Source organism: Notothenia rossii (genome assembly GCF_949606895.1).
Source record: "Notothenia rossii genome assembly, chromosome: 7".
NCBI classification, from domain to species: domain Eukaryota; kingdom Metazoa; phylum Chordata; class Actinopteri; order Perciformes; family Nototheniidae; genus Notothenia; species Notothenia rossii.
In genome coordinates, this window is record NC_136905.1 from 38,070,859 (window position 1) to 38,095,589 (window position 24,731).

Consider the following 24,731-nt stretch of genomic DNA (forward strand, 5'->3'; position numbering starts at 1 on the left):
TCTCAGCAGGCTCTGGATGTGCTGCTGTCTTTATATATACAGTCTATGGCTGCTGTCCATAAACTCACAGAGGATGGAAGATAAGGGAATGCTGGGCTTAATGGAGATTCTGCCCCGGCACCGTGAAGCCCACAAGGCGTCCGTTTAGCAAACTGTCGATGTTCTGCCCTGAGGTAAGCAGTAATAGATATAGGCTATTAAATGCGACTCTAAAAGTAGACTTGAGTCACTAGATGTCTGTATAAACAATGCAAACAATTGTCCATGTTAGTTGTATGTTTCGTACCCTTTCAATATAGCCTACTATGGGCCTAGATAGAACAACATAAAGTTATAGTCACACTTGCATTCCCCCCACAAGCCTACTGTCCCTCTGGACATTAGCAGTGATGACAACACGGAGTCCAATGGGCTGACTAAAGCGCACTGTAATCCTCAGAAATCCAGGAATTAGCCGCGTCCAGCTCACAGCCAACCACCGGAACACCTGGAAATATGGGAATGTGTTCACGCGCCAGCTGCTGTGGATGATAGGCCGCGCGTGGAGACAAGTGTAGCTTCCTGTGTGTGTGTGTGTGGGGGGGGGGGGGGGGGGGGTTGGGGGGGTCAGTGCTATGAGACAGCGGGACAGAGACGCACCGCCGCAGGACTAAGAGCCGGGGAAACACGGCATCATGAAGGAGAAGTCTAAAAACGCGGCCCGGACTCGGCGGGAAAAGGAAAACAGTGAGTTTTATGAGCTGGCCAAGCTGCTGCCGCTGCCCTCCGCCATCACCTCGCAGCTGGATAAAGCCTCCATCATCCGGCTGACCACCAGCTACCTGAAGATGAGAGTGGTGTTTCCTGAAGGTAAGAGAGTTTTTAATAATATACACTCAACAATTACACCTAGTCCTAAAATAACCTATATTATTAATATGTCACCTGTTAACAATTTACCCAAATTCCCCCGGGATAAATAAAGTATTCTTATTCAATTACAAATTCTTTTATTATTGTTTTTGTATTATGCTAATATAACAACATGATCAGATAGATGATAATTATAACAATTATACTACTATATTTTAAGCTCTATAGATACAGTTAAATATACGAAAATACTCTTTATTAAGTATGCCTATACATCTTCTTATTGCAATACTTACATTTGTAATTGTTATGAAATATGTAGTAGGCCTATTAGTGAGGTGGTAGTAATGATTGTACCAGGCCCAATGTGTTTATCTTGCTGCTGTGGCATTTACGAGATTTTTATATGGTATTTTTTCTTTATGTTGAATTGAAATGGTTACATTTGAGTAATATTGAGTGCTTCTTTTGTGTTTTTGTTGTTGTCATTTTCTGGGTTGTAATTTTTAACACTTTTTTTATATATATAATTTAGCAGAAATTAAACATTTGTTTACTCGCTCTTAAGAAAGCGCAATAAACAAAAAAACAACTCTGGCTAACAGATAAATAAATCGTTGCACGGAAACCTCAGTATGCGTAATTTTATTTTATCTTATTTTCTTGTTTCGTTTGAGCGTCACTGTCAAGGAAATACATAGTAGGCCTAATGTACGGTTACAACAGGAAACATCGTGTTAACTTTGAATAATAATAATAATAATAATAATAATAATAATAATAATAATAATAATAATAATAATAATAATAATGTATTTTAAAGCGTTTGCTTATTCGTCTGCATGGCTTTATTAAAACATCTCTTCCCGCAGTTAAAGTGATTCAGTAAGATGTATATCGCGGTGACATTAGCCAATAGTGTTTTGTGTAATTCCCACCTCCTGTGAGGTCAGTGAATGATGCATTCAGGGTCTCTGTGTTCCTCGTCCCGTCTGTCCGGGTCCCCAGCCGCAGGGATGTTGTTCCTCTCCGGGCCCCCGCGGCCCCTGACAGCAGATTAGCTGTGATGAGGCTGCATCCCGCCGCGTGCCTGCTGCAGAGCCGCGGATATTAGTATGATGTGCACGTGATCCCCAACATAAGGAGCTGTGTAACAGTAACAGGCTGTGCGGCAGACAGCGAGCACAAAGGAAACACTGAGGAGCCATGTAGCTGATGTCCTGCAGGTTATAATAAATATATATAATATAAAGAAGGCAAGGCAAGTTTATTTATATGGCACATTTCAACACAAGGCAATTTAAAATTCTGTACACAAATTATGATAGCATTTGGACATCAGCACATTTGGAAAAAGTAATATAAAAGCCATATTAAAAATTAATACAAGATCAAATAGAGTAGAAATACAATAATAAAATGTACAGTTCAGTGTGAAATATAAAATAATATTTGATTTAATAAAAGGCAGCATCAGAGAGACAAGTCTTGATTCTTGATTTCAAAGAAGTGAACGTTGCAGGGATATGCAGTTTGTTTCAGATGATGGCTGAACGCTGCTTCTTCATGTTCAGTTCTGACTTGGGGACAGAAAGCAGACCCCCTGAGAGACCTGGGTGGGCCATCATGTAGCAGGAGATCATTTTGGACCTTTTGTGGAAATAAATCTCTCATTGAAACAAATGCAGGATTCCAGGAAAGAGCAACATGTGCTGGAAATATTGAGTGTAGATTCTGGATAAATTGGAATACTGAAAAGGCCGGTGCCACAGACTCCATGAGGGTCCTAGTCTTTGGCATCTTTCTCCCTATATCTTGTTGCAAAATGATATGAAAGACGACATATAGTACCGACTGTGTTTTTAAATATCAGTTATCAATTATGTCCTGAGGTACCGTTCTCAGGGGCCCCTCTGCATGCTTGCATGACTGGAAGCTTTTACATGGGGGGCAACATCATGCTGGGGAGGTGCTCTGAATCATTTAGGGAACAATCTTTCTCCTGCAGTCTACTCCTCTGTCCATTAACTCCCCTCTGCTGTTTAAACAGGACCTCTTCACTTTTCACTTTCCAAGAACCCATACACTCCACCAGAAGCCCACCTGAGGGGCTGGAGTGTATTAAGTGGCCAGTAGAAATGAATAGCTAAAAGTGTTCTTCATTTGGAGTGTAAAGGATTTTCTTTTTCCTGACATAACTGTGTGTGGGGGGGGGGGGGGGGGGGGGGTATTTATGCCCCTCAGAGTGGTCCTATGACCTTTGGCCTCAGCCGTGTTGTCCATCCTGTGTTAAATTACAGCCGAACCAAACATGTCTTGAGCCCTGAAAGATATGATGAGAGTTGGAGACTAAAATGACGTTTTATCCGATTAACTGTCTATTGTTCAATTGAATAATCCTTAACATGGTGTTTACTGTGATACAGCCAGAAGATCAAATCAAAGTTATGACATTCAGGATTATGAACGTGTTGGACAAAACCAGTTGCACCATTTGCCTTGTTTTTTCCTGCTAATGCAACTCTTGAAATTGTACAAGAACCACACACAAATAACGTTATGATTATAATTGTTATATTATAATTACAGCGCCCTTTTATATGTGTGAAATTAGTGTAAGAATTGAAATCCCCTCGCGCTGCAGTTACAGCTGCAAATGGACGTTAGTGCTGAGTGTAAAATGTGCAACACCAAATCATTATGCTGTAATGTATGTATCTCTCCTTTTTGAGATATATTTATATATTTATATTTATTATATTATAAATATTATTTGTTTTTCCAAATTAGTTTATTGCGATGTACATGGATTGGGGCGGGGTTTTAAAATAAATCTGACGTTAACAAAATGATAAAAATAGAAAAATAGAAAGACTAATTATGCAAAGATGACGTTTATTTTCTTTATCTGTTTTGTGCCGTATTTACTTGTTACGAAACGGATATTTCCGGGCCTTTAAATCACGGCCACATGTTGGCCTAATGCAGGACTCTGGAATAAACATCAGTGTTTTACAAATTAAAGAGGTTAGGAATAATAATAATTGTAATAATAAAAATAATAATGGGTGTAACAATTTAGTAATGAAAACATAGTGAATGCAAGGCATGCGTTTGAAAACACCAATAAGTTGGTCGAAATAAAATTCTAAGGGTCAGGCTGCTCAATTCAGGAGCTTCTGTTAACGTTGCATATTCTAAGTAACTTGAAATGAATAAATAATGTATTATTGAATGACACATCAGCGGGTCAGTCTCTCTGCAGGTGAGCCGTGTTCCCAGCAGCTCGGTGTGTGTGTCTCAGAATGGAGTCGTGAAGCCATGCCTCGGTGAACCTCAATAACTCTTTCAAAACACCGTTACCGTGCGCTCCAAGTCTATCTTCAGAAATAGTTTTTTCGGCAGACTAATGCGATTTTTGCTGCGTGTTTTACACATATTGCTTTTATTTCTTTAGTTTAATGTAATGGTTTTTTTTTACCAATCGAAAAGCTAGTGAAGCTGTCATGAATTATCATAATATCATTTTTTTTTTTTTTACATTTCTGCTGATCATAAAATCTGAGAATGAGAGTTTATTCCCAGGGTGTTAAAGGCTCTGCCTTTATCTGTTGTATTTTAAATAGAAGCCGATAGAAGGCTATATTTATTAGGTGTTGCATGGACTCATTTGATCGTCTTATGAGACCGTGCAGTTATTGAGCGGCGGCGCGCGGGGCTCCTGTTGTTCTGCGGAGCGGGAACTGAAGGGCTGCTGCTCTGACTGCTGTTTGCTCTGGCTGCATCACCATCGGACATGTTGTTTTTAGCACCGTCTGAAGGGTTTATCCTTATTTTCACGCTACAGCATTTGCAACGTTTTCATGAAAGTGTGAATCTAATTTGAAGTTGTCAACAATGGGTTGGTTTTGAACCTGCGATCATCAGAGCTTTAAGGAGGCTTTGCACTATACTGTAGGCCTAATTGTAAACCAATTTAGCGTCATTTCCCCTGCGGACTGCTGTGTGAACACTGTGAGTTCATTAAAGACCAGAATCCGTTTTTATTAGCCTATACTCTGTGTTTTACTCGATTGTATTTATCTTTATTTGTGTTTGGTTTGTTTGTTCTCTTACTCTTATGCAATATATAGCAGCTATTCTGGTAGCTGTAAATAATAAATGGATGTACATTATATACTGTATATGTCTTTACGCAGTGATACAGCATACATTATTCATATTTCTAAAAGGTTATATTTATGTAAATACCCCTGTTCATCTGTACATTCTAGTCACAACCTTTTTCTTAATCCGATCCAAACTTGAGACTTTACTCTATTTCAATTCTGCCATAGTTAAATATGTGTAAAGTCTTAAAATTGAAAATATATTCATTAATTTAGTTTAGAATGTTAAAAGGAATAAAATTGCCTTTACACCGTTAGTATAAAAAGCCAGCTAATAAACAATGTTGTTGCTGTCTTTCTTTTTTTCCAGTTGCTTGAATGCCTCATCAGATGGGCTGATAATGCCTTCTCAATAAAATGACCACTGTTATCAGTCATTTAGGCTGAACTTGAGAATAATATAACACTTTCAAACATATCATTATTTCCCTCCTGCTTAGGCTGTAAAACCTGACATATTGTCCCTTGTACTGATATGTTTTCTGTGTGTGTGTGTGTGTGTGTGTGTGTGTGTGTGTGTGTGTGTGTGTGTGTGTGTGTGTGTGTGTGTGTGTGTGTGTGTGTGTGTGTGTGTGTGTGTGTGTGTGTGTGTGTGTGTGTGTGTGTGTGTGTGTGTGTGTGTGTGTGTGTGTGTGTGTGTGTGTGTGTGTGTGTGTGTGTGTGTGTGTGTGTGTGTGTGTGTGTGTGTGCGTGCGTGTGTGTGTGTGTGTTTCCCAGGCCTCGGAGAGTCTTGGGGTCACGTGAGTCGCAGCACTTCTCTGGATGGAGTCACCCAGGAGCTGGGCTCCCATCTCTTACAGGTACTGACAGTGGTCACACTTTAAAACCAACATTTAAAAAAAATGCTTTCGTGAATTTAAGTGACTTATGTGCCACAAGCTTATAAAACAGACAAAGGTCTTAAAATGTATTGTATTAAACTGAAAAACATACATCTTAGCTCTTAGAAAATTCACCGTATAAGACATTCTGATATTTGTTCACATTACGATCCAACAATAGGTGTGTGTGTGTGTGTGTGTGTGTGTGTGTGTGTGTCTGTGTGTGTGTGTGTGTGTGTGTGTGTGTGTGTGTGTGTGTGTGTGTGTGTGTGTGTGTGTGTGTGTGTGTGTGTGTGTGTGTGTGTGTGTGCTGTCTGCCTCCTGCTGTCTTCATTCTGGTGCTTTAAGAGTGAAATGAGCAGAACACATTCCTGGTCACGCACAGAGCCTCATTCTGTCCAGCAGCCTCTCTCAGCAGCAGCAACACAAAGGAGGGGGCCTGGGAGGGGGGGGGGGGGGGGGGGGGTCTGACCAGAGCTATCTAGCTTGTTGTTCTCTTTTGGCTATATGAGTATATATATTTTTTATTTCACCGGTCATCTGTCAGCTGTCTTGCATCTAAAATGAATAAAGTACACGTAAAATATAAAAGTCCTCACAGAGAGAAGCTCTCGACAGAATTACTTGTTTCTCAATTATTGAATTAAGAGAAGAACTGGCAAAGGATATTGACAACCTTCCACCGATGACTGTTAATGACTGTTATTGACTTCCCTCCGATGTTTGGAGTTAGTGCCCACACCTGATGGCAAATTTAAAAATATGAAATGTTTGTAGTGCTATAGTCTGATTTACAAACAGGGGAAAACAGAACCTAGAAATCTAAGGCCCATTGACAACTATCCAATCAGCTGCAGAGAAGTCAGATAGCTGAGGTTTTGCTAACTGTTGCTAAAAAATCAATGGATTATCATGCATAATCCATCTACAGGTATGCTTATATATACCAGTGTTTCCCCTAGGTTTACTGCTTTGGGGGGGTGCTGCTTGAATGGGGGGGGGGGGGGGGGGTTGTAGAGCACATGTTGAATGTGAAAAGTGACAGTAGATATAGATTAGTTGCATTTTGGTGCTATATATATTAAAAAAAAAAAAAAAAATGTAAACACCTTGAATTTCAGGGGGGGCGCGGGGCTCTGTTGGCAGGGCGCAGCGCCCCTCCAAGACAATGGTAAGGGAAAAACTCTATACTGCAACATTTCATGTTTTAAATCTCATTACTTTATTCAATGATGTATAATGTAGAGCAATTCTTCAAGACACTAAACAATCAGCACTTAGCTGCCAACATGTTCAGCTTCACTTGCTGATGTACACTACCTGCTCCCCCTTGTACAGATTCCATCTTGTAAACTAATCAATGTAATCTCATGATTTGTTAGTAAGTGTTGGATTTGGCGGTAACAGTCAACAGCACCAGTACCTATCAACCGTGTTTAATAAGTTCAAATGTAAAGGATTAACAGTACCTTGCTTGCCTTCGTTGAATTGTTGGTCAACGGGTTGTGATCGCTGGTTTCCTCCAATGATGTCCGACTTACTGTTTGTGACATCACATTCCCATTCCCTATGGCTGGCCTCTATGGTAGAAGTATACTGCTTTGACACTATGGGCTGTATGCTAGCCAATGCGGCTAAAAAGGACCTCTATTAGCACAAGTGGCTACAAGCTAGCATCTATGAAAATGGGCTGCTTCTTAAATTAGCATTTTATGACGAAAGAGATTCAGAATAATATCAGTAATGTTCCTCATCATTAGTAATATTGATATTGTATTAATTTCTTATAAATGCGTTGAACTTGAAAGTGCTTCACTCCCCTGCTAGTGTATCTGGCAGGCTACACTCAGCTTAAAGATGCCCTATTATGCTACGCTTCTCAAAATAATGTATATGTAGACAGCAGCAAAGACTACAGCTTCCAAAATGACCTTAAAGTTAAGTGAGCTCTATTTCAGTTTCCTTAAAAAGTGAACAGGTAGCGTTAATTGTTTTTGGGTCTGACTGCATTAGCTTTCAAATGCATTGTTTTTATGCATTGCAGTGTTTAGGGTTCTTACGGTCATTAAAAACCTGGAAAAGTCATGGAAATTTAAAATGCTAATTCCAGGCCCTGGAAAAGTTATGGAAAACAATATTTTTCCCAAAGTTTTGGAAAAGTCATGGAAATGTAACTAAAGCTGCATCAAATATAATTTATATTTTATCTAATCGCCAAAATAATTATACTATAATGATAATAAATAGTGTATCGTATAGTAATGAAACGTAAAATGGCATTTAACTGACGAGGTGTTTTGCTGGTGAGATTTGAGTTGCTTTAGCCTATAGAAGCTAGTAGCCTACTATTGGATTTGTTTTAGATATGCACAACATGTTTCATATGCAGACCTTATGTTCCTGTTACATGTTCAAATAAACAATTTTCAGTGGTACGCTGAGAAAGAGTTATTTTTTTGGTAATGGAAAATTAGGTAAAGGTCATGGAGAAGTCAATGAAAATCATTGGTGAAAAAGTGTATGAACCCTGAGGGTTGCATTTGATTTTTCCTATAAAGCTGTCATTGATATTTGTGCAGGTCAATTGAAGCATTCCTTTAAATCATATTTGTGTCGTGATGTCGTTACAACAAGCCACCTGTCTGCTGTGATTGCAGTTGGCTGAGTTGTATTGATATACAGTCATAACAATAAGTCTCTAGTGTATACACTGTGTCCTCGGAAATGGACTCAAGACAACTACATACACATCTTCTGCTATCTAATATAAAAAACTCTCTTTTTTTTTTTTTTTTCAGACATTAGATGGCTTTATTTTTGTGGTTGCTCCAGATGGAAAGATAATGTACATCTCAGAAACCGCCTCCGTCCACTTGGGCCTCTCGCAGGTTGGTTTGACAATCTGAATGTAATCTCCTCTGATGTGGGCTCCGTATGTCACACTCCTGAGATGATTGTTCATTTACACAGGTAGAGTTGACGGGAAACAGCATTTATGAATACATCCACCCAGCAGACCATGATGAAATGACAGCCGTCCTCACAGCTCACCAGCCTCACCATTCACACTTTGTTCACGGTAAACCAAAGCACAGCCAAGTTGTACAATATATGAAATGGACTCATCAAACAGAAATAACTGCATGTGTTTGAATTCTCTGCAGAATATGAAATGGAGCGCTCCTTCTTTCTGAGAATGAAATGTGTCCTCGCTAAAAGAAATGCTGGTCTTACCTGTGGAGGCTACAAGGTAATATTCTTTTCATTTTTAATTGAAAAATTGTAAGATTATTAACCTTCCTGTTGTCTTCAGAATTTTGGATGATTTAGTCAACTTTGTAACACCCATGGTGTTCCCGGACCGCCATAAAGAAAAGGAATTAGTAACCATCCGGATCGGATAAAACACACACACACACACACACACACACACACACACACACACACACACACACACACACACACACACACACACACACACACACACACACACACACACACACACACATACTCTAGGTGTGTGTCCCCCGCTCTTATGTGCCCAATGTGAATCACACCTGGCACACACAATACATGTTCATTGTCTGTTCTTTGTATATTTACTGCAGTTGTTCATGTATAACAATAGTCTGATACAATATTTACAGTTTGAAAGGGTGTTAAATGAAATGTGGTGATGATTAATGGTTTTTGTGTTAATGTAATAGCAGTTAAAACAGGACCGGTGAAATTTGACCGCGAACACCAAAGTAAGGGTGGGGGGGAACGAAGACAATAGGAGGGCTAAAAACATGTTCTGGTCAATGTTAAGTCATATCTATCAACACAAATAAGTCAAATTAACATTCCAAAAAGTGTAACTTATAAACCTCATAATAAATGTGTTTTGTTGAAAGTTGGTCCTCTGAATAGAAATCTTGTGATTTTTTTACTAGATGTCAAATTGGGCAGCTCTGCTATTGGCAACCAATGGCTGAAATGCTTGTGACACCATGACATGTATGCAGTTGTCAATAGAATGAACATCAATATACTTTTGCTGTTTTTATATGACGTGCTCGTTTCCGTGCAATGTTCACATTTTGACCTGAAGGTAGGGTTAGTGGTGTTTAGAATAAAAACTGGAGAGCATCATTGCATTCAGTACATTTTATAGCAACAATCTAAAATGTCTCTAAAAAGTAGGAAGCATAATATCCATATGTGTCTGCTTCGGATAAAAGTGTTGAATGGACAAGGTTGGCATTATGGACACTTTAGGAAATAGAGATGATCCTGGTTCTGCAGACAGCATTGGCCTGATATCCTTTGATCCTTTCACACCAGTGTTAAAGGCCGATGGTTGTTCAATCCTTGTGAAGATCCGTCTTATTTGTGCATTTTTTAGTCAATCTCAGGTTACATGGTGAACTAATTGTCCGCTAAGACAGTGCCTTGGCAGATTAGTTTGCTTACCACATTTAGTTGTTTTTCCAAAAAACCTAGTATGTGAGGCAGGAATAAGTGGGAAAGAAGATTTCTATTTTAATAAGCATTTCAAAAATGAAGTCAGAATATTGAGAATAAAGTCAAACTCAGTATAATTGCTGACCTTTTTCCTCTGAAACCCTACTATTGCACAGGTAGAGTACAGGTGAATTGTCATTGTCAGGATTCCCCAGACTGGCCTGGGCAACACGACCAAGAATAAGTCACAATGTCAGGCATACTGCTGCTGTGTTTCTGAATAGGATCTAAAGGCAGCCTAAACATGTATGTGTTTATATTTATCCATTCTGTCTCCACCTGGGAACTGTTCAGGTGATCCACTGCAGCGGCTACCTGAAGATCCGTCAGTACAGCCTGGACATGTCTCCGTTTGACGGCTGCTATCAGAACGTGGGGCTGGTGGCTGTGGGTCACTCGCTCCCCCCCAGCGCTGTCACTGAGATCAAACTGCACTCCAACATGTTCATGTTCAGAGCGAGCCTGGACATGAAGCTCATCTTCCTCGACTCACGGTACGTCCTGCATGACACGCTGGTGTGTCTGCCTGCAGTGGTTACACACAGTTTGTCTGGGTAGGACTTCTTACGCTTGTTTATTTGTACTGTATGTGAAAGTGTGTACTTGTAAATGTGGGAAGGATTCATGTTAATGTGTGTGTGTGTGTGTGTGTGTGTGTGTGTGTGTGTGTGTGTGTGTGTGTGTGTGTGTGTGTGTGTGTGTGTGTGTGTGTGTGTGTGTGTGTGTGTGTGTGTGTGTGTGTGTGTGTGTGTGTGTGTGTGTGTGTGTAATATAACGCTTTCAAACATATCATTATTTCCCTCCTGCTTAGGCTGTAAAACCTGACATATTGTCCCTTGTACTGATATGTTTTCTGTGTGTGTGTGTGTGTGTGTGTGTGTGTGTGTGTGTGTGTGTGTGTGTGTGTGTGTGTGTGTGTGTGTGTGTGTGTGTGTGTGTGTGTGTGTGTGTGTGTGTGTGTGTGTGTGTGTGTGTGTGTGTGTGTGTGTGTGTGTGTGTGTGGCTCAGGGTTGCAGAGCTGACAGGCTACGAGCCTCAGGATCTAATAGAGAAGACCCTCTACCATCATGTGCACAGCTGTGACTCCTTCCACCTGAGATGTGCTCATCACTTGTGTGAGTTAGGTTTGTTTTACCTTCCTACAGAACCTCTATCGACACACACACACGTTACACGTTAGCTTCTGTCCTTAGACCCTAACAAGAAGGAAGAACTGACAAAGAATCTTCACAATTAACGGGAGAAATGGAAAAAACCTTGAATATAAAAACAGAGGAGGGATCCATCTCCCAGGACGGACTGACTGATATGTGTCTTTTGTACACATTAAACAATATAATACATTTACTACAATCCAAATGATAAAAGTAAATAACAAAGATCGATCCAGGTAAATGTCAACAACTTAAAAAAAACAATAACATGGGTGTCAGGCTGGACCGGCAGCTGTTCTTTTTTAATGATTAGGCAATAGAACCTCCATACGTTCATATAAAACAGCTCATTTATTGCTATTCACGATGCCATAGATCAAATGAAACAAACTTAGCATAGTGTTCTAATCTGTCTCATTTCCTTTTGCTGTATTTCAAAAATGTTTATGTCATTTTACATGACCGCCCCCCCCAGTAATAATTTGCTGTCTTGTGTTTCTTTTGGCGTTGCAGTGCTGGTGAAAGGTCAGGTCACCACTAAGTACTACCGTTTCCTGGCCAAGCCTGGAGGCTGGGTCTGGGTTCAGAGTTATGCAACCATCGTTCACAACAGCCGCTCGTCCCGCCCTCACTGCATCGTCAGCGTGAACTATGTCCTCACGTGAGTCTCGCTTCCTGCATGCTGCTGCATTTCATGACTGAACACCACTCAGAGATGCTTCAGGTGGACTTGAGACAAACTGTATTGTTTTGTTTGTGTCTTACCTCTGGTGTTAGTGCTTCTTTTCTCAGAGATGACATGTTGTGCCAGGACTGCACCATGTTTTAATTCAAGGAAACATTGCTGTAATTAGTTGTATCTTTCAACGATGGCAACTAAGGAGTGTGCCACACAAATACCTGTGTCATTAGTTTGATTGTTGACATAAAATACCTCCGTTGTTTTAGTTCTGTGGAGCAGCTATACAGTATATTCATACAGTCCAAGTGTACTCCACAGAGGACATCCTGGGCTTTTCAAACATATCACATATGTGGGGGTGTGGCTTTGAAAAAGATAATTTCATTGTATTTCAAAATGGCATCCATCAACACAAGCACTATTTATAGAAAGAGAAATGGTAAGTTTGTAATTTTGTAATTACCAGTGTTGTGAGGTCAATATTTTTAATTAATGATAGTAAGGGAACATCTTAGGAGTTAGTGTAGTGAGTTTCAGAGCAATGTAATAATGATTTGACCTAAAACTAAATGTTGTTATGAATGTCCTCTGAGGAGGACATGGGGATTTGCTCACTTTTTATTTCCCCCATTTTACACAACACAAAACTAACACGTAGGTTTCTGTAGGGTTCATGGCAGACGGATGCAGTGGGAACACATACATCAAGTGTCTCAAGTGTCAGATGTATCTCTGCATTTCACAAAAAGATGGAGTACTATCAATCAATCAATGTTTATTTATATAGCCCAATATCACAAATGTTACATTTGTCTCAGTGGTCTTCACAGTTTGTTCAGAATATCAGTATGACAACACGACACCCTCTGTCCTTTGACCCTCACATCGTACAAGGAAAAACTTCCAGAGAAAACCCACAGTTTAAAGGGGAACATGGGAGAAACCTCAGGGAGAGCAACAGAGGAGGGATCCCTCTCCCAGGACGGACAGACATGCAATAGATGCCGTGTGTAAATCGAAGAGATAATACATTTACAACATAGGTAGTCCAAATGTTTGGAAATGCATGTGTCTATAATAAGAAGATGAATCCACGAGGATGTCAACAATCCTGTGGGAGCCATCAGGGAAGCAGTATGATGAGAGTCTGGCAGGACCGCAGAGACAGGTTCAGCCACGACTCGAAGTCCAGGACTCAGATCCAGTGCTCAGGATAGAGGATCCAGGACACACGACCACAGCAACAGGATTAGCCTCGACTCATGATCCCGGCGTATATATGGACAAAAAAAAGAGATTTGGGGGAACTTGGGTTAATCGGAACATGAGAGTACACAGGTACAAACAGCCAGAAAGACGGAATAAGGTGCCCCCCCCAACAGTCCAAGCCTATAGCAGCTAAACTAACGTGTCTACATACATGCACTCCCTTAGGATAGGTTGAGGGAAAAGGGTAGCAAGTAAGAAGTAGGAAACAGAGGTGGAGAGGCACACGCAGGGAGAGAGGTCCCCACTGGAACCTTAATTGGTGAGAGGTAAGGAGTAGTTCAGTGGCTACATTCCACACTCCCGGTGCCGGGTCCTATAGGGAGCCAGTGTAAGGCAGCCAGAACAGGAGTAGTGTTGTCCCTTTTCCTAACTCTGGTTAGTACACGAGCTGCAGCATTTTGAATCAGCTGAAGCGACTTAACTGACTTTTTGGTACACCCTGATAATAAGGAGTTACAATAATCCAGCCTTGAAGTAACAAATGCATGGACATGCGCTTTCCTTGCATCGTTTTGAGGCAAGATATGCCTGATTTTTTGCAATGTTACGTAGATGGAAGTAGGCGATCCTTGAGATTGATTTTCTGTGGGCGTTAAAGGATAAATCCTGATCAAATATAACACCAAGATTCCTTACAGTCTCACTGGAGGCCAAATTAATGCCATCCATAGTTATTATATCTTTAGATAGTTTATTTCGTAGATTCTTTGGGCCGAGTACAATAACTTCAGTTTTGTTCGTGTTTAACATCAAAAAGTTTAAGGTCATCCACGTTTTTAAGTCCTTGAGGCAGTCTTGAATTGTATTTAGGTGATTGGTTTCATCAGGCTTGATGGATAAATATAGTTGAGTATCATCCACATAACCGTGGAAATGTACAGAATAATTCCTTATAATATTGCCTAGCGGAAGCATATACTGTATAATGTGAACAAAATAGGTCCGAGCACTGAGCCCTGTGGCACTCCATGGCCAACTTTGGTTTGCATGGAAGATTCATTTTTGACACGTACAAACTGAGAGCGTTCAAATAGATAGGACCTAAACCAGCCTAAAGCAGTTCCCTGTATGCCAACTAAGTGCTCTTGTCTTTGCAATAGGATATCATGGTCGATAGTATCAAATGCAGCACTGAGATCGAGCAAAACAAGAATGGAGACAAGTCCCTTGTCTGAGGCTATTAGAATGTCATTTGTTACTTTAACCAGAGCTGTCTCTGTGATATGATGTGTTCTAAAGCCAGACTGAAAATCTTCAAATAAATCATTTTTTTAAAAGTAATCACACAGCTGTTTTGCGACTGCTTTCTCAAGAATTTTTGAGAGGAACGGAAGATTAGAAATAGGTCTATAGTTGGCTAAAACCTCTGGATCGAGGTTGTGCTTTTTAAGAAGAGGTTTTATCACTGCTACTTTAAATGATTGTGGAACATAGCCTGATAATAAAATACATATTCATAATATTTAATAAAGAAGTGCTAATTAATGGAAAAACTTCCTTCAACAGCTTAGTTGGAATTGGGTTTAACATACACGTTGATGGTTTAGAAGAAAGAATCATTGAATTTAATTGTTCAAGGTTTATGGCTGAAAAGCATTCTAGTTTACTATCTAGTGTAATATTAGAACTTACGTTTCCGGGAGCTGTTGATAACACTATACTGGTCAAAGGCAAGAGTTTATTCATTTAGTTTCTAAGAGTAACAATTTTATCGTTAAAAAAGCACATAAAATCATTACTACTGAGTGCAATGGGAATAGAAGGCTCAATCGAGCTATGGCTCTCTGTCAGCCTGGCTACAGTGCTGAAAATAAATCTTGCATTATTCTTATTCTCATCTATTAAAGAACAGTACCGGTAGTAGGCTGCTCTCGCTTTACGCAGTGCTTTCTTATATTCATTGAGAGTAATATTCCAAATTAAACGAGATTCTTCAAGTTTAGTGGAACGCCATATCCTTTCAAGTTGTCTCGACTTTTGCTTTATTTTGCGGGTTTCAGCATTATGCCATGGAGCTAATCTATGTTGTTTTATTTTCTTCTTTTTCAAAGGAGTAACAGAGTCTAATTTTATTCGCAGCGCATCTGTAGCACTATCAACAACATGATCAATTTGGGGTGGTGTACATTTTGTATAAGTTTCCTCCCTTACATTCAGACATGGCTATATGGCTATAGCACTAACAGATAGGTTTCTGCTGCAGGAGCGTTTGGCTAATGCTTTGTAGTCTAGTAACAGTACTTCAAAAGTTACTAAGAAATGGTCGGATAAAGCAGGATTATGCGGTTCGACTAATAGTTGCTCAATTTCAATACCATAAGTCAGAACAAGGTAGAGAGTGTGATTATAGCAGTGGGTTGGTTTATTTACACTCTGACAGAAACCAACAGAATCTAATATAGAGTTAAATGCAACAGTAAGGCTATTTTTATCATCGTCAACATGAATATTAAAGTCACCTACGATAATTACTTTATCTGTTTTAAGTACCAAAGTTAATAATTAAGAATTCTGATAATAATTCTGAATAAGGACCTGGTGTACGGTACACTGTAACAAATAAGATTGGCTGCAGAGTTTTCCAGGTCGGATGCGTAAGACTAAAAACGAGACTTTCAAAGGAGGTATAATTTAATTTTGGTTTAGTATTGATAAGTAAACTTGAGTCAAAGATTGCTGCAACTCCACCTCCTCGGCCCGTGCCTTGGGCAATATGAGTATTGATATGGCTGGGTGGAGTGGCCTCATTACATATTCTTCGTGCTACAAATGAGGGCTCAGTATTTGTTGCATTGAGTTGTTGTGCTCTAATGTTGTCTAAATGTACTAGTATGTTAATGTTGTTTGTATACTATGCTTCACATAACTAACACCCTATGTCCTCTACAAAGGACACACAATAAAACAAAAATTAAAATATATTTTTGTAGTTTTTTGTTAGTCATTATGTTTATACAACCCTAAAGACTTGTGTGATCAAAAAAGGACATTTGAAACCTTTTTCTTTCTGGGTCTCAGGAGGATATAGTAGGTTAAAGGAGTATTACGCAACAGCAACAAACCTGAAAGCATACATTTTATAATAGTGAATGTATTTAATTCAAAGATTGCTATCCGAAAAAATAGAGTGTTTTTGTTGATGATGAGCCACTCGGTAGCTCCATTACCTTCACTTACTTTAACACAGTAAATTCTCTGGCTGCACGCACGGTGACAGCAGCACGTCAGGAGCAGCTCACATGGATATCTAGTCTGTAATATATAAAAACATAATGTCCAGGGTCTTACCCCTTATTTAATATCATTATAAAAATGAGTGGTTCGAGTCAGCAACTTGTAAACCCAATCCGGAAATGAGATGTTGTGCATCCTTCCTTAACAAATGTAAACACAGTTCTTATAGTTTGTATATCTGTTGCACTTGACCTCTTGATACAGAACATGTATTTAGATGAGAATGAGAGTTGAAATGGTATGGTCAGCTGACAGCTCAGGGCAGAGGGTTGGCTCTGTGTCTGTCATTCTCTGCTGTGATGAGATAATGAGTGTTGGTACTAGAGATTTACGCAAACAGTAGCTGTGAAGCAATTAACTGGAGGTTAATTGGAAATATGACATGTGTTTGTTGAAGCCTGGTTTGCAGAAATAGCGATAAAGAATGATTGCCAGGTCATATTCTGAGTTTGAAACAAAAGGAAATGATTTCCCAGAACTTTCTGCTCTTCTACCTTTGATGGTTGTCCACATTCCTGTCCCATCACTGTCTGCTGTCTTGTTAGAAACCCTTAGTTGAAGTGTTCTGAGTGTGCTCATGTGTTGGCTGTTACCTCTGCGGGGGCCTCAGTCACCTGGAAGAGTTTATGTTGGACTGGCAGCTCTGCCTCACAGTATCTGAGCTGAAGCAGACGCTGGTGGAGCGTTATCTGGCCTCCATCCTGCACCAACACCAGCAGCAAGGGGCCCTCATTACAAGCTGCTACTTTTCTCTTCCTTCCAATCAAATCAAACTGTAATTATGGCACAGCATGAGACACTCTTATTAATAAGTGAGTGATACCATTCACTCGCCTTCTGTACTGTTGTTTTATTACCCCTGATGTGCATATTTCACAGATGTACAAGTGAGCGTGTGAATGAATAGTGGCCCTAAAAGCCTCCATTAAGCAGCGCGGCTGGCAGCCTTCAGATTCAGAGAACAGCTTTATACACATTCCCTGCACCTCCTGCATCACATCCACAACAGCCTGGTGTTTATGGCCTCTTAATTGATAGGCTGTAAACTTGATGAGCGTTTATGGGCTCCAGGTTGCTGCGAGGGGAATGAAGCCTGAACACAATATAAACATGTCTGTAGCTTGCTAGGGAACTATATGTGATAAGATGCTCATTTCTGAAGATGTAGTACTCATTCCTGCACTACTCTATCAACGGGACGGCAGACAGTGAGATGTGTGTGAGCTTGTGTTGTTTTCAGGAGCAGTGTTTGTTAGCCCAGTAGCTTAGTGTATGCCGCCATAGATAACACAGCTGATAAGACCACTTCACCTGCATGTGAACTCCTACTGTGTGCTCAGCTCTGATGATGACCTGTGCTCCTGCTACCTCCACCGGACAGTGATTTAAGCATGCTGTGAATAAGCACAGGGGTTTAGTCAGTGCTGTTCAGTTCGTTTCTGAATTAGCCCAAACTTATATACACACACACATTCCAAACCTTCTGGTTAAAGTGAACACATCATCAGTTCGCAATACAAAAACGTTTATTCAATATAAAACATTTTATATAAACATTTAATTTATGTGTCTACATATTGTCACATTTAGTGAGTCATTTAGCACACTGGTTCTCCTGGGAATTCTTAAAAATCTGAAGAATCATGAGGTGATCAACAAGAGAAGACAGGTGAACATTGATTTGTCAGAAGATAATATTGTTTGACTTGTGTCTTGTGTCTTAGCATCTCTTCCCCAGACCTGTAAAAGTTTTGGGTCAAGGGGTAACCGGAACACCTTTTCCTCTTGCGACCATTTCTTTGTATTGAATCAATAGCAACAATCCACACAGGCGCTGTTGTGTGTGTTCCCCGCCGGCTGTCTGAAATCAATGAATGTGTTAACCAGCGATCACTCTTGTGTCTGAACTGGTTAGTTGACCGGCAGAAAGGTTCATGAGCAAATATGAATGAATCAATTGGTATTTCAAGCAGATATGCCAAACATTACTGATTAAGGATGCTGCCCTGAGGATCGGCTGTTCCTCTTATGTTGTGTAGTGTGCTCTAGGTTTGTGTGCATGCAGAGTCTGCAAACGCTCCAATCCCTGTGTTCCTCCAGAGGGACTTTCTCCCCCACAGGAGACAAAGCTCCAGAACCACTTCAGGAGTCTTTGTCATAGACTCTTCCAATATGTGGTATCTTTTCTCTCAGAAGATATTGAGGTTTTGATGATGATGATAATGATGATGATGATGATGATGGTGATGGTGATCACTCCAAATCTCCCACAAATGTTTCTAGTTTGGTTCAAATCTGGTGACAGTGACGGCCAAATCCACATGATTCATATCAGAAAATGTCTGCCTGCCAGAATCATAGTTAGAGTTGCAGTATTTAATGAAAGTGGTATTTTAGGACTCTCCAAGTGAAACTGAAGCAAACCCTGTGAAGTGTGTCTGCATGTTTGTATGAATTAGTGTTTGTGTAGAGAACGATCGAGACAGAGAGGAGATGTGAGCGGAAGATGGATCAATGTTTGTCTCAAGTAAACCCTGTCAAGGTTTTTCTGTTCTCCAACTTGAATCATCATCCATTGTGATATCTGTAGAACACTTTAGCAAGAAATCCATTCCCATTTCCCACGAGTGAGACATCCATGCTTCTCCTATGGGCCTGATTGAGCCAGACATAGCCTTTAATCTCCCCGTGTATTTGATTGGACAGCTTTCCCTCTGTAGAGTGTTTGTTGAAGGCCTTGCTGCAATCCTTCTGGTAAAACAAGCATCCCAACAGCCGTTCCAACCCTCTTAGCACCCCCCCCCGCCCAGCAGTCACTTTCACACACACACAAACACATCTCCCCACATGGCAAAAACACATCTCCCCACAGGCTCTCAATGCTCAGCAGATGTTAATGGGTTTTTTTGCACTTCGAGAAAAAACAAACACGCAGGTACACATGTGCTGTTTGTGTAATTAATAAGCAGCCTTTCAAGGAGACTGGGATCTCTCCTTGTGTAATCAAAGACTGCTTATAAATCTGAAATGCAAAACACAAAGGATTTAACTGTGAGTATATGCTTGTGTGTTTAGGGAGACGGAGTATAAAGGGCTCCAGCTGTCTCTGGACCAGGCCAGGTCCAAGGCCTCCTTCCCCTACAGCAGCAGCAGCTCCGCCTGCCTGACGGAGCCCTGCAGAACCCCCAAGAGCAGAGTGACCCGGCCCAAGACCAAAGCCAGGCTCTCCCCTTACACACAGGTGAGGATTACATGGCATATACCCAGAGGTGTAAAGTAACTAAGTAGATTTACTCAAGACTACTTAAGAACCATTTTGAGGTACTTTACTACTTTATTTGAGTATTTCAATTTTGTACTTGTTTGTAGCTCTACCCCACTACAGTTTAGAGGTAAATGGTGTGCTTTTACGACAACATGTATGTAATACCTTTAGTTACTTTACAGATGTGGATGAATGAGGTGAAATATAATCAAGTGTTAAATCAGACTTTAGTTCCACCTGGAGTAAATCCACAAGCTACCCTGCAGTATACAAAGTCATTCAAACTAGCTGCACCTTTGCTTTTAATACACTTAGATGCTAATACTTTTCTAACATTTTGGATGCAGGACTTTAACAGAGTAATATTACACTCTGGTACTTGTACTTTGACTTAGGTACAAGATGTGAGTACTTGTCCCACCTCTGCTTAATGCCTCAAACACATCATTTCATGCTGTGATGTGAACTGTGGTCTCAAACTTCATATGTATGGCTTGTGTCCACATAGGGTTTCCTTCTGGCAGAAAGGCACTTTGTTCATTGTTTCTATGACGACAATATCTCATCACTGCTGTTTGACAAACTAGTTGTTGGGTTTCTGAGCTTGGGGCGTAGCATGTGACAGCATTGACTCCTGCTGATTGTAAACTCTGATGAATATTAATAATAAGTTCACTTTTTCATGCTCATTACATTTTCTATATTGTTGTTTAGCCATGTCTTTCACAGTGGTTACCTACATTAAAATATAGGTGTAACAGGGCTTGTCATGTGACTCACAATTAAAAAAAGACTCTGGCCACTATGCCAGGTGTTCCACACAGCCGAGCATTTTCTGGAGACCAATGCCCATCAGGTAATCAGTAGAGGTAGAACATTTTCTAACATGGAAATGAGTACCATACTAAACATAATCCCTAAACAATGACAAAAAAAGGTGGTGTCAAACAGTCAGCTAAGCATCTCAAACATGGAAGACCTGCCACCTGATTTGAAGGCTTGGTATAATATTTCCTTGTCTCCCTACATTCTCCCTGCAGTATCCTAGTTTCCAGATGGAGCGCTCAGAGTCTGACCAGGAGAGCCCGTGGGGCAGCAGCCCCCTCACCGACTCAGCCTCCCCCCAGCTGCTGGAGCACAGTGAGGGTCTGGATGCCTCCTGTGTGTACACACAGTTCTCTGACCCCCGATCGCTCTGCTACAGCCTGTCTGAAGAGCACCATCACAACAGCAGCGACAGCTACACACACCTCCACTCACAGGGTCAAGGTCAGAGCTGTGAGCGAGGTCGATGTGAGGCAGGACGATACTTTATAGGAGCACCCCCACCTGGCCGGGACGCGTGGTGGGGCAACACCCGGTCTGTCCTGCCGCTGAGCAAGAGCTCCCTGGAGAACACCGAAGGATATGACAGCAGCGTGCCGCACATCACGGCCATCCACAGCCACCACGGTGAGGAGCAGAGACTGGACCCTGGCAGCCTTCATAGTTTAGACTGAACATACAACTAGTAGTCTGGGAGGATATTCTTATTTCAGAGCCTCTGATAGATCAGTGGTGCTTCATGTGAGACCTCAAATCCATCCCCTTCACATACTGCCTTTCTAGTTCTCTGAGCACTCTCAGCACTGTCAAACAACATGTCAACATTAACCCTTTTAGAAACACACTAAGGTTAGTTAGTTAGTTAGTTAGTTAGTTAGTTAGTTAGTTAGTTAGTTAGTTAGTTAGTTAGTTAGTTAGTTAGTTAGTTAGTAAGCTAACATTAGCAAGCTAGCTACCAATCTATCTAGCACACTGATAAGGAATCTCTCCCTAAGTTAAGCTAAGTAATTTTATTTATTTATTTATTTAGCAGTGTGCTAATATGCTGGCATTTATTAGTTGATAAAATTGCTACATACATCAAGAGGCACTAGAAAGTAATAATGAAATGTAGAACCACCTGATTGCATTGTAGCTGTTCATGTTCTCAAATATAACACATGTTACAACAGCTGTATGGAAAAGGATCTGTACCTGGGTTTTGGTCTCTACTCCAGTGTTGCAATTAAAACGTATTAGTGTTCATACAGGGAAATAGCTTTGTTGATGATGCATTGTTTGCAAATAATATGACATTAGTAGAACTCATTTCTAACAACAGTGAAAGAGATTACTAGAAGGAGTTTCTCATTCCTGGTGTGCTTCAACAACTTGGAGTTGAATATTTCAAACACAAAATAAGTATGATTGACTCAAGTGAGAGTGACAGCGACCATGTACCTCTATTCAGAAATGGTCAGGGAATTCAACAGGTTGAGCTCTGCAAATGTATGGTTGAAACAAATCTTCTTCAGAGTGGCTAGGCGACACTTGCTGATATGTTTTCCATCCTCATCTTTCCTAAAGAAATTGGTGGACAAAATGGAACACACCAAATGGAACACACAGAGTCAGAAATGAAAGGGCAGGAATGATCCCGCCCTGCTGAGATGTGCACCATAAGACCCTTTACATGCCGTGCCTGTGTGTTAGCGGTTACTGTATGTGATGTGGTGAACTGACTGTTCTCATTGTGTGCTCTGCAGGCCGGGGGGGCCACTGGGACGAGGAGAGCGTGGTGAGCTCTCCGGATGGGGGCTCCGCCAGTGACTCGGGGGACCGGTACCATGCTGACCACTACCGCTGCAGCCCCCAGGAGCCCAGCAAGATCGAGACCCTGATCCGAGCCACGCAGCAGATGATCAAGGAAGAAGAAAGTCGACTGCGCAAGGGCCCTCAGGAGGTCCCACTGGGGCCGGCCAATGGGCTGCCCAAGGGTCCCGGCCCATGCTTCACTCCAGAGTATAGTCAAGGGCCCCTCCCACTACAGACGGTGGTGTGCCGAGGTCTGAGTCAGGTGATCAGCCCTGCCCCTAGTCCCGCCCCTCTGTCCAGGCTCAGCAGTCCAGGTCCTGAGCGCCTCCACAAGCCCAAAGACTACCTCCAGACAGACGTGTCCCCCCTCTCTCTGCCATTACACCACCCGTTTGGGCGGTTAGGGCCGTACTCTTCCTCCCCCCCCTCGGCCCCCGTCCTCTACCCCTCCCACACCCACCCTCGGCCCTACTTGGACAAGCATAAGAGCTACTCCCTGACAGGCTACGCTCTGGAGCATCTCTACGACCCAGAGAGCCTACGAGGCTACTGCACCTCCACCAGCACGGGCCCCCCCCACTACGATGTGACCCCTCACCTCCGTATGGCAGCAGAGCAGACCCCCGGACATAAAGGCACCTCTGTCATTATTAGCAATGGCAGCTAACACTGACAGAGGGACTCAGAGCCTGAGCTGGTTAGCTTTCCTTAGTCTGGATCCTGTTAGCCTGATTTCCCATCATACTGATCCCCCTCAGCAATCCGATGCTTTATATAGAGCTACATTGTTGCTATACTTCCCCCCCAAGCATTGATAATAAGTCCACTTCTAAATGTCTCATTCAAAGATTGTAATGTCATTATTTACAAGATTGAACCGCACATTCACATAATTACAGCAGCGCCGGTTTGAATGGTAAGGGATGCAATTATGAAGCCGCTTTAGGTCTTAACAAGTCTTCCAAATAAAAGGACGATGTATTTCATATATATAGTTCCAGAGCACTTGTTGTTTCTGAGTGGACAGTCTCAAAAATGTAGGTAAACTGTAGATGTAAACAATCTGAATATATTGGAGCAGCATTTCTCCATGCTGAGCCAGCTGTCAGGCAAACAGAAAGGGAAGCAGTATACAGTATAGCAAAACTGTAGTGAAGCTAATAGCCCTTGTGTTTGAAAGGAGGGGGGGAGTAAGACATCGCATTGGTCAGCTTATTGCAAAAACAAACAACACTTTGGTCAAAACCGATCAGTAAGATGGAAGAAAATGGAAAACAGGGCTGGGTATAAATTGTCTGGAGTTGTGCTTTACCATCCGCCCCAGTGCGTGTAACCGTTTGCACTATAAGAGATGGGTCTTTGTGAGGAGGGGGGTTTGGTGTTCATGCAGCGATGCAGAGCACAGGTTGGCCCTGAATTAAAGAATCATTTGAACTTCACCGAAAAATATGCAAAGCCATTCTATGGATGTTTCTTTTCTCTCCGTTTTGGTATCTCTCCGTGTCGGTAAATACAGTTCAGAAAACACCGGTAATGACTCTCATGACTGTATGCTGGAAGCCATGGATACTGAACGTGTTGTTGGAAAGGTTTTAAAGGGCAAGTCTGATGCTTTGATATTTGATATCTGATTGGCAAGACAATAATTACATGATTACGTCCTATATCATTCGTTTTTGTAACCGGAAAGTATCATCCAAGGACATGGGACATATTGTGTTATTTGAGTGATTGTAAGAAGACCATATGCAAGTAACCCGTTGGAATGGCAGCTCAGGCAGCTCGCTGATCCCTGAAGCAACTGTTAATAATGGTTACGTGGGAATCTTCATATAACAGGATTTAAGTTTCATCTTGGGATCCTTTTTCTTTATTTCTTCACTCCTTAGATAAACCTATATTTATACAAGTTTGGATTTTGTTTTGAATGTTCACAGCCTGAAATGTGCTCCATCCAGTTATTTATGGTGTAAATATGCTCAGAAAGGAGAATCCCACCACATTTAAGCACATGGGCAGAAACTGTATTTATTGAATAAATGATTCTTTATGATTTTTGAAATATAGCTGCAATCAAATCCAGTCTGCTTCTATACTGAGTGTGTTTTTGACTGAAGCAAATTTTAAAAGAGGACAAAATAAAAAAGGTTTTTGCAGAGA

General features: G+C 41.2%; 1 protein-coding gene across 2 annotated transcripts; it reads left to right on the forward strand.

Annotated features, from left to right (window-relative positions):
- sim1a (SIM bHLH transcription factor 1a) lies at positions 1-24,731 on the forward strand. Of its 2 annotated transcripts, none has more exons than XM_079693511.1 (12): positions 1-173; positions 440-849; positions 5,739-5,821; positions 8,641-8,730; positions 8,813-8,921; positions 9,007-9,092; positions 10,643-10,842; positions 11,357-11,472; positions 12,016-12,163; positions 19,763-19,928; positions 20,993-21,404; positions 22,523-24,731. In XM_079693511.1, exons 2-12 carry the CDS (start codon positions 675-677, stop codon positions 23,236-23,238), a joined length of 2,301 nt encoding a protein of 766 aa, XP_079549637.1. In that variant the 5' UTR covers positions 1-173; positions 440-674; the 3' UTR covers positions 23,239-24,731. The 2 variants fall into 2 exon arrangements, with proteins under 2 accessions (XP_079549637.1, XP_079549638.1); XM_079693512.1 differs by having other exon boundaries at positions 2-173; positions 11,357-11,463.

Coding starts and splice junctions, on each gene's coding strand:
- sim1a (XM_079693511.1), top strand. CDS start 675: ATGAAGGAGAAGTCTAAAAACGCGGCCCGGACTCGGCGGGAAAAGGAA. Junction 850..5,738: donor GAGAGTGGTGTTTCCTGAAG/GTAAGAGAGTTT, acceptor TGTGTTTCCCAG/GCCTCGGAGAGTCTTGGGGT. Junction 5,822..8,640: donor TGGGCTCCCATCTCTTACAG/GTACTGACAGTG, acceptor TTTTTTTTTCAG/ACATTAGATGGCTTTATTTT.